The sequence below is a fragment of the Molossus molossus genome, unplaced genomic scaffold (genome assembly GCF_014108415.1).
Source record: "Molossus molossus isolate mMolMol1 unplaced genomic scaffold, mMolMol1.p scaffold_m16_p_6, whole genome shotgun sequence".
Lineage (NCBI taxonomy): Eukaryota > Metazoa > Chordata > Mammalia > Chiroptera > Molossidae > Molossus > Molossus molossus.
The window spans coordinates 99,986,015-99,996,042 of NW_023425399.1; the positions used below are offsets into that span (position 1 = coordinate 99,986,015).

The window sequence follows — 10,028 nt, forward strand, 5'->3', positions numbered from 1 at the left end:
TCTGTTAGGTTTGTCAGCTGCTGCTGGAATCGGTGTTGATGATCTTCGTCGCTTATGCATACTCAGGATGAGTTTTGTGAAAGGCTGGGGACCCGATTACCCAAGACAGAGCATCAAAGAAACGCCTTGCTGGATTGAGATTCACTTACATCGGGCCCTCCAGCTCCTAGATGAAGTACTTCACACCATGCCTATTGCCGACCCACAACCTTTAGACTGAGGTCTTTTACTGTTGGGGCCCTTAACATTCATTATCAGGATGGTGGACTATAAAATACAATCCTGTTTGTAATCTGAAGATATATTTCACTTTTGTTCTGCTTTATCTTTTCATAAAGGGTTGAAAAAATATGTTTGCTGCCTTGCTCCTAGCAGACAGAAACTGGATTAAAACAGTTTTTTTCCTATTTAGAACTTTTTAGGCATGGCTCAGAGCTTGACGATCAGGAAAAATACATTCTTATTAAATTTACTTCACCAGTTACGTATGAAGGAATCATTCCAGTACTGGAAAATTTAGCCCTTTAAAATGTCTTGACCCTTTTATATGCAGAACATCGGTTTGTGTGTTATTCTACAGAATAAATTCAATATTGCTGATTTTAAAGGCAGAGAAGTTCTCAAAGTTAATTCACCTATGTTATTTTGTGTGCGAGTTGTTGTTGAGCATACTTTACTCCAAAATATTGTGCCATGTGGGTGAGTTAATTTTACCAAGAACAACTTTACTCTGTTTAAAAAATAAGATAGTAATGTATTATAATCTTTTATCCAAAATATTTTTTTTGCAAGTTAAACTAGTGAAGATGATTTCAATTCAGATTGTCTTGTGAGTTCGATTTTATTTTCACCAAGGCAAAACACTAATCTCTGTGTATACTGAGAATTCCTTAAAATTACCAGACAAAGAAATACCATTTACAGTTATACTTGTTATCCCTGTTGGATAACTATCGAGTAGAATACTTTTGCCCTGTTAAACAGTAGATGTATTCTTCTATATTTCTAGGCACAGGGTTGGTTACTAAGAAGCCTAGAAGAGTAATTTCTTTCCTTCATTAATTCATAGGGAAGGTTTTGTATTTTTAAAAACACTAAAAGCAGTGTCACTCCACCTAATATCTCACCATTCTGCAAAGGTGGCAGTGCTTAAACTAAATGATGAGTGTTTTGGAAACTGCTAAATTCTATGTTAAATACTGTGCAGAATAATGGAAACATTACAGTTCATAATAGGTAGTTTGGATATTTTTGTACTTGATTTGATGTGTGACTTTTTTTTTCATATACTGTTAAATCATGTATGTTATGACATTGTTTAAAATTCAGTTTTTGTATCTTGGGGCAAGACTGCAAACTTTTTATACCTTTTGGTTATTCTAAGCCCTTTGTCATCAATGATCATATCAATTGGCAGTGACTTTGTATAGAGAATTAAGTAGAAAAGTTGCAAATGTATTGACTGTACCACAGACACAATATGTATGCTTTTTACTTAGCTAGTAGCATAAATAAAACCGAATCTCAACATACAAAGTTGAATTCTAGGTTTGATTTTTAAGTTTTTTCTTTTGCACTTTTGAGTCCAACTTCAGTGGCGAGACACCTTCTAGTAAATGACAGGCAACAGCCAGTACTGCAGCTTTGGTTTTTCCCTCACACTCTACTGGGACTTCCCCGTGGACATTATGTATCAAGTGTAGAGTTGGTTATTTTTTGAACTTTTATTTTACTGTAGCAAAAATAGGCCTAATTGTCTATAAGATAAATAGGTTGTCTACAGAATAAATAGTGTGAAATAAAATTAAGGAATATCTTTCAGGTGTTTTTACCTTTTGCTTGGAGGGCCTTTCTATGCATAGTAAGATTCTAAGGTGTGTTACAAGCACTTAGCATGATAGTCATCCTCATATTGACTTAGATGAACAAGTCTTCAACTTCCTTGCTTAGAAGATCATAAGATCACCCTAGAAACCACTGAGTTTGCTTATTGCTGTGATTTAAATATAGATCTTGGTCCAAGCTACATGGCTTTTGTTCTAAAAATACTTCTCTACCAACTCACTAGTACTCTTGAGTACTTACAAATACTTTTGTTAAAGACCTCATTTCCATCTATAAAAGTTTGGTGGTTTAAGTTTTATTGGCAGATTTTTAAAAAAGATATTATTTTGTAGAAATTACTGACAATAGGTCCATTTTACTGTGAATGAAGAGTAGGAGTGAGAGGAGTTTTAGAATGACAGATTTTTAAATCCTGATTATTTGATTAGAACCATAAGCATGCTATGATATAATCTATTGCCTCCCTTTCTACTTTAAGGAAGGTTTGTTTTCATGTTTTAATAAAACATGAAGTCTGGGTAATTATCTGGGGAAAATATTGTCTGAGAAGCCCGTCTTTGAGGCCTAGCCGCCTGTCTTGGTTGCTTTCTGCTAAGAGCCATAAAAATGCGTAGAAGTACTACTAGTTACTAATTGCTTTATATTTGTACCTAGATGCAGTCATATGCTTTGGAGAAAACATCTAGTATGTTACAATCAGTTATTCCTGAGAGCTTAGTTGTTAAATGGTATTTCCATTTCTTAAATGTAGTCATCTTTAATGAGTAAGACTAAATAATCACCAGGTTTAAATTGTTATGGCTACTTTAAGGGTAGAATAGTTTCTGCAGTTCTCAGAATCTGATTATTATGAGGGTATGGTACTGGGTGAGTTTTCTCAGCTAGTTCATATCTCAGAGACTTTGAAAATACTGAATTTCAGTGAAAGCTGAGTGAGAGATGAACCAAGTATGTACTTGATAATCCAGTATGAGGCCCATTCCACATTTGTCCAGTGCCTTTCATACCCAAAGGGAATCCCTAGTGGTGTTGCCTTTATTTTCCAGGGAGTAGATTATTCTGTGGGATATAGTCTAAATGTCTCATTTTTTTAAAGTATACTATACCTAGTATACAAAGATAATGACAATAAATCACTGCCATATAACCTTGTTTTTCAGAAGCATGGCTCATTTGTATTGACCTAACCACTAAATAGGTCTCCTGTCCCATTCCTCCTGTAAACATTGTAAGGTTTACAGGTTGGATGGTCTGGCTTAAGGATAACCATACTTGAAACATCCAAGTAAACAACATATATTAGCTGTTTTAAAAGTACATTTTTGTGGTGTAAAGGGAGATATTTGTAATAGAAATTTTGAAGGTAAAATATAATGTCCTGTCTTCCCCATGATAAATATTTTACTTTAAAAGTTCATTGCAGTTATCTTTTTTATTGTGCCCACCTGGAGAAGGGTAGTTTTACATTTTCCCAAGGTGCTCCTTCACTATCTGTGGAGGTTAAAGAATATAAGGTAAAATATTTCTGTTCTTGGTTTGGTGTTAACTGGTTAATAGTTACTCATTAGCTATTATGCAAAATCAGATTAGTTCAAATCCTTTTTGAGAGTCTTTTGGAAGAAGCAATTTTATTCTGAGTAGGGCAGAATCTTTTTTGTTCATAGTTTTTATAGTTTGCTTCCTTTATCATTGAGCCATTTACTGGCATTTTATTTAATAGCGAATTGGGAAAATGATAAAATTTAGGTCACTGAGGTTACATGAGTATATGAAAGCAATTGCCTGTAAAATCAGTTAACAACTCTTTTGTAGATGGGGCTTGGCAAAGACTAACAGATAATAGAATGAAGAAATGCATTCTTGTTCCTTCTGGAGGCAGACCCATCTTCTTGCAGATGGCTATCTGTAAATAATCGCCCCAGTCTTCCTTTGCAAGATTATAGAAATAGGCTATGAGAATCTTTTTGTGAAAGCCTTTCTATTTTTTTCTGACAGCTAGATAATGTCTTTGCTCTTAAGATATATCAGGAAGGATGTAAAAAGTTTGTGGCCTTATCAAGAGCAGCATCCTGGGGCCCAGCCTTGTCCCTAGCACTTATCCCAGTGTTACTAGGTTGTTTATCTTGTATCACTGAGGAATGGATTTTTTTTTTTTTTTTTTGCATAATCCAGACTTGCCTTATTTAAGCAGTAAAACTTTTTTATTTTAGCCATGTCTGATGGAATTATTTAATATGTATGTCAGAAAACATACTGGATATGTTTCTTTTTGTGCCTAGCTCTCTCTCTTGACTTCAGGGGTGGCTTAGACAGATAGGACTGTTGACTTTACTAAATGGTTGCAGACTGCTGTGGTTTTGAATGTTTAGTTTTTTTACCTCCCATCGTCTCCATTTCTGACATTGACCACTTCCTGTGCACCCCCTTATCATTTCTTCTTCCCTTGCTGATTCATTTTTTTCCAGCTGCTTGGGCAAGGAAACCAAATAACCAAACTTATTAATACTTTGTTTGAATACAGGGGCAGACTGGAACAGGACCCAGGAAACTTTCCTGTAAAGTATTAAAAGGGACCTCAGTGCTTTGGCATTTGATTGCTTAAGAGTACTTCCTGATTCTTGCTCAGTTTCAGGTAGTTGAGCTAGAGAGAAGTGAGTCATATTCATATTTTCCCCCTTTGCCGGATTTTGAAAGGTTTCATTGCTTCCACTTGAATGCTGCTCACATAAAAATTGGGGTTACAAGGGTTACTAAATTAGGTATCAATAGCCAGAGGCAGTACTCTTGCCAAGAGGACGGACACCAGCAAAACAGAACAAAACAAAAACAAATCTTGGAAAATGAGAGGATCACTTTGTTTCATTTTGGTGTCCCCTTTTGAGCCCTAAGTTCTGGCCTTCCTCCTTTACAGATATTTTTGACCTACAGGTGCCTTTATGAGAATTGAGAGTTTGATATCCTGCCCCAAGAAGTAGCTAAAGTAATTGCTGATGTTTTCAGGGATTTTGACATCAGACTTGAGTGAATGAATGAACCCTCTTTTTTTTTTTTAAACTGTAGGAAGGACTGAGGAGAAAACTCTGGTGAAGACAATCATTTCTCTCTTGATGTAGATGGTTTCAGCAGTTTATTTAAGCTGCTTTCTGAGGTCTCAGAGCCAGTGCTCTTGTTCAGTCTGAAACGAATGGCTCTGGCCTGGGACCAGACAATTGTCCTTTCTAGTTTGCGCTCTGCCACTAATTTGATGTATGACCTTGGGCAAGTCATTTACCTTCCTCTGGGCTTCAGTTGCCTCATCTGTAAAATGAGGGAGTTGGACTAGATGAGTTCTTCCAGCTCTGAAATGTAAGTGACCTTGCCTGCCTTGCAGCAGTGTTTGATTTCTCCTTACCTTTGCTCTGCTGTTTGAGGGGGCGTTTTTACTTATTTCCACGTTATTCCCATGAGACTAGGCTTGAGATTTTATTACTATTCTCCTATGGACAAGAAGTTACATAATATGTCCTTAAGACTTAAATTCAACCAAAGGCCTAGCACTACCTTGGGGGCTGCAATAAATACTCTAAACAAAAATGAGAGGGGGGTTAAAAACCTTCATTTTATTTTCCCATCATCTCTATTGAAGGTTTATTAAGGCTTTTTTTGAGTCATGACATTCTAACTTTGGGGTTGGTATGTGTGTGACATCGTCCCCTTAAGTGCTATGTGCTGGTAATTTTTTTTGTTATTCAACTAAAGTGGATTGAAAACATATTGTAAATGCCTAAAGATATTAGAGGTCATTAATTTGGGTCTTTGGTTTTTTAACTCTTCTATGCTTAGAACAGAGAAATTACTTTGAACTACATCAATTAAAATGGTTTATACAACTCAAGGAAACATATGGATAATCACTTATTCTTGGCTCTTTTTAGTCCATTTTGATTAGAAGACTCTTGGCTGGAGCATTTCATTCAGAGTTCTCTTCCACCCTATCCTTGAATGAGTGTAATTAATGAAGTTGGCTTTTACAAGGACCTTGAAAGCCTTCACTGGGGTTGGGTTGAGGGTGGGGGGTTGGGGAGTCCTGGTAGAGGCCAGCTCTGTGGTAGCTGGAGAGGAAGGGGTATAACCAGCTGCTGTTGCTATGGCTGCTTGTCATTGATAGAAGGACTCATGGGCTTGAATTGATTAAAAGGCTAAACATGGAGTCGGTAAACTTCCTCCAGGTATTGGGTTCTGGCCAATGCCTTGGACATGTGATTTAAGGGAAATGAGTGAGTGATTGTTGATGAAAATGTGGTGGGCTGCAGAACCATTTGGAGGAAGCGACTGGACTGGGATTGGAACGGTTTGGTGGTGGTGTTTCCCAACTCGTCTCCTCCCCTGAGCTCAGGAACGCAGCTATGCTAAAGCTCAGAGGAGAGCCACATGTAGCCTTTGCTGTTGGGAAAACTGGTCAGCTAAAGTTCTGGTAGTTCTTTGTGGCTTTCTGTATACTTTTTCCCTGGTTGAAGTCTGTGGCTAAAAAATAGTTAAACTTTTCCTGAGAACTCTGTAACAAAAGTATGTTTTTGATTAAAAGAGAAAGCCAATTAAATCATTATGTGCTCATTCTTTTTCTTAAGCTTGTGGATGTTGTGGATCTGGAAAGAGTTCCTAATCACAGACAATTCTCAAACTGGAAGATAATACTTTCCTGCATTGCTCTGTGACCACTGAAACGGGAAGTATGGCGTTTCAAAATATGTCCATGGAAGAACACCCCCATTCTTTTCTCATTTCTAAAAGGGGAGAGTGGAGCCATGCTGCTTGGAGGACATGTAGGCACTAGGGGAGACCCTGTCATTGCCCATCTAAGGATCATTCTCCCCCTGCTGCCTCCTGTATGAAATAGGGGTCAGCGCGGAGAGGTGAGTGTCAGGTAAGGCAATTCTATGACAATGGCTTATAAAGAGTACGACCAAATTAATACCTTCTTTCTGATCTTGCTGGCATGAGTTCCAGGGATGTTTACGAGGCTGAGAGATTTGGTCTCGCCTAGAGTTTACAGTATTTTTAGGCTAGAACTTGAACAGTGTAGTAGATTAACATTCTGTTGGGGATAAAAGCATCGCTTTGTGGAGCACCCAAGGAAAAGGGCAGTTGTATATATTCTTATATGAATTCTTTCCCTGCCCTCTGCTTTTGACCCTTGATTCTTTGTGTGTTACATCTCTTGCCTTATTACAACTCCCACAAATGGCAACCTCAAAATTTAGGACATTCCCAAACCCCTTCAGACTGTTCCCACCCCCATCTTCTCACTGATAAAATGCAGTGCCCTTTCCCGTCAGCCCTTTCTGTTGTAAAATAGTAATTCTAGTTCTGGCCCTACTTTGAGGGTGGCATCCACTTCTACATTTTAATGTAGTATTGTTGGGCCACCACTTGATTTCAGATGGACAAGGATGAGTTCAGGGAGACCAAGAATTTGTCATCAGCAGACCTACCCTAAAAAAAGGTTAAAGGAAGTTCTCTAAATAGAAAGGAAATGAAAAAAGAAAAATTGGAACATCAGAAGAAATTAAGAACATGGTAAGTAAAAATAGGGGCATATACAAACACTTTCCTTCTCATCTTGAGTTTTCTAAATTGTTTGATAGTTGAAGCAAAAATTTTAACACTGCCTAAGGTAATTCTAAATATACATAGAAGAAATATTTAAAACTATTGAAAAAGCTATGCAAAGTGATAAACTCAAATACTATAGATAAATCAAAATGGAATTCTAAAAAATGTTAAAGTAATACATAATGGAGGAGGAAAAAAACAAGAAAAAAAAGAACAAAGAGAAAAAGTGACAGACTTAAACTCTGACATATCAATAATTACATTAAATATAAATGCCCTAAATATACCAATTAAAAGAAAGATGTTAACAGAAGGGATACAACATGACTCAGTTGTATACTGTTTTCCAAAAACTCACTTCAAACAATATAGGCAAGCTGAAATTGTGTGGAAAAATATATATCAGGTAAACATTAATCAAAGAGAAGTAGGAGTGGATGTGTTACTATCAGATAAAGTAGATTTCAGAGCCAAGAAAACTACCAGAGACAGAGAAGGCCATAATATTATAATAAAGAGGTCACTGCATGAAGAAGATATAATATTCCTAAATGTGTGCACCAAACAACAGCAAAATATGGGAAGCAAAAAATGTAGAACTAAATGGAGAAATCACAACTGCATTTGGGGATTTCAACACACCTTTTTAAATTCAACATCACCATCGACCAATACAATCTAATTGACATTTATATAACAAGACATCCAACAGCAGCAAAATACAATTTTCAAATTCAAACAACATATATACCAAGATAGACATTACCTTGGATGGACCTAAAATTCAACAAATTTAAAAGAATTGAAATCACAGAGTAGTCTCCAACCATAGTAGAATGAAACCAGAAACCAGTAATAGATAACAGGAAAATCTCCAAACACTTGAAAGTAAACAACGTATTTCTAAATCATTCACAAGTCAAAGAAGAGGTCTCAAGGGAAATTAAAAAAATAAAATAAACTGGAAGAAATGAAAACATACCAACGTTTGTGTCATATAGCTAAAAGCAGTGCTAAAAGGGAAGTTTATAGCATTAATTGTAAACATTAAAATAGAAGAAAAATCTTCAATACTATAAGCTTTCACTTCAAACACCTAGAAAAACCCAAAGCAAGTGGAAGGAAGGAAATCAAGTTGGAGCAGAAATCAATAAATTTTAAACAGTAAAACAAAATCAATGAAGCGAGCTGGTTCTTTGGAAAGATCAGTAAAATTGGCAAACTTCTAACAAAGAGAAGAACAAATGACCAATATGGGGTATAAAATGGTGTCACTAGCCATCAAAAGGATAAGGGAATACTATAAACAAGTGTACATACATAAATTTGACAAATTAGATAAAATCGACCAGTTGTTGGAAAAAACACAATTCATCCAATATGAAGTAGATTATTTGAATAACCATATAGCTATTAAGGCCATTGAATGTATTTTATTATCTTTAAAAAAATTTTTTATTGATTTTTTTTTGAAGAGAAACAGATTGGCTGCCTTTCCTGCACGCCCCCTGGGGATCGAGTCTGCAATTCCGGCATAGGCCCTGACCAGGAATCGAACCGGGACTTTTCTGTCCATGGGACGATGCTCAATCCACTGAGCCAAACCAGCCAGGCAGGAAATTGAATTAATTTAAAAATCTTCCAAAAGAAATCTTCAGTCTCAAGTGATTTCACTGGAGATTTTACCAAATGAAGAAGAATACCAACCACCAAAGTCTTCTCCAGAAAATAGAAGAGAATACTTCCAGATTTACTTTATGATGCTACTGTTAACCTGAAACAAAACCAGATGAAGACAGTACAAACACACACACACACACACACACACTCATAGACAAATCAAAAACAACTCAGACCACCATCTTATGAATATGTACACAGAATTCCTTAAAATATTACCAAAATAGAATTTAGTAATATATATTTTTAAAAATTATACACCATGGCCAGCTAGGAATGCCAAGCTGGTTCAATATTTGAAAATCAATCAATCTAAACATATTAGACTAAAGAAGAAATGTCTAATCGTAGCAATTCACACAAAGCATGTGACAAAATTTAACACCCATTCGTGATAAAAATTCAGGAAAAATCCTACATCTAGCATTACACTTAATGGTGAAAAACTGAACGGTTTCCACTTAAGATTGGGAACAAGTCAAAGATGTCTGCTCTCACTACTACTACTCAACATAGGCTGTAAGTTCTAGCCCATGTAATAGCACAGAAAAGGAAATAAAAGGCAAGCAGGTTGGAAAGGAAGAAATAAAAGTCTCTATTTGTAGGTGACATGTTAGTCTACATAGTCGCAAGGAATGTATTTTTAAAAACTTCTAGAACTGATTAGTGAGTCCAGTGACATCACTGAATACACGATTTACATACAAAAGTCAGTTGTAGTTTCATTATAAGCAGTGAACATGTGGACACTGAAAATAAAATACTATTTAAAAAATAAAAATACTATTTTCAATCACTTAAGAAAGAAACAGGTGTAAATCTAACAAAACATGTATACGACTTGTATGTTTAAAACTACAAATGGCTGATGAAATAAAGATACATAAATGGAGAAACATGCCATGTGTTCA

General features: G+C 36.0%; 1 protein-coding gene across 2 annotated transcripts in view; it reads left to right on the plus strand.

Moving 5' to 3' along the window:
• SMAD4 (SMAD family member 4) overlaps nt 1-6,423 on the plus strand; it is a 67,852-nt gene extending 61,429 nt beyond the window's left edge. Inside the window, exon 13 of one of the 2 annotated variants that reach the window (XR_004957020.1) lies at nt 9-112. Coding sequence is in view for 1 of the 2 variants with exons in the window: in XM_036244217.1 (XP_036100110.1) it covers nt 9-220 (212 nt within the window). In the remaining variant the exon portion in view is untranslated. Of the gene's footprint in view, nt 1-8 lie in introns of both variants that reach the window. The other variant, XM_036244217.1, reaches the window with a different exon arrangement.
• Nucleotides 6,424-10,028: the final 3,605 nt, after the last annotated feature.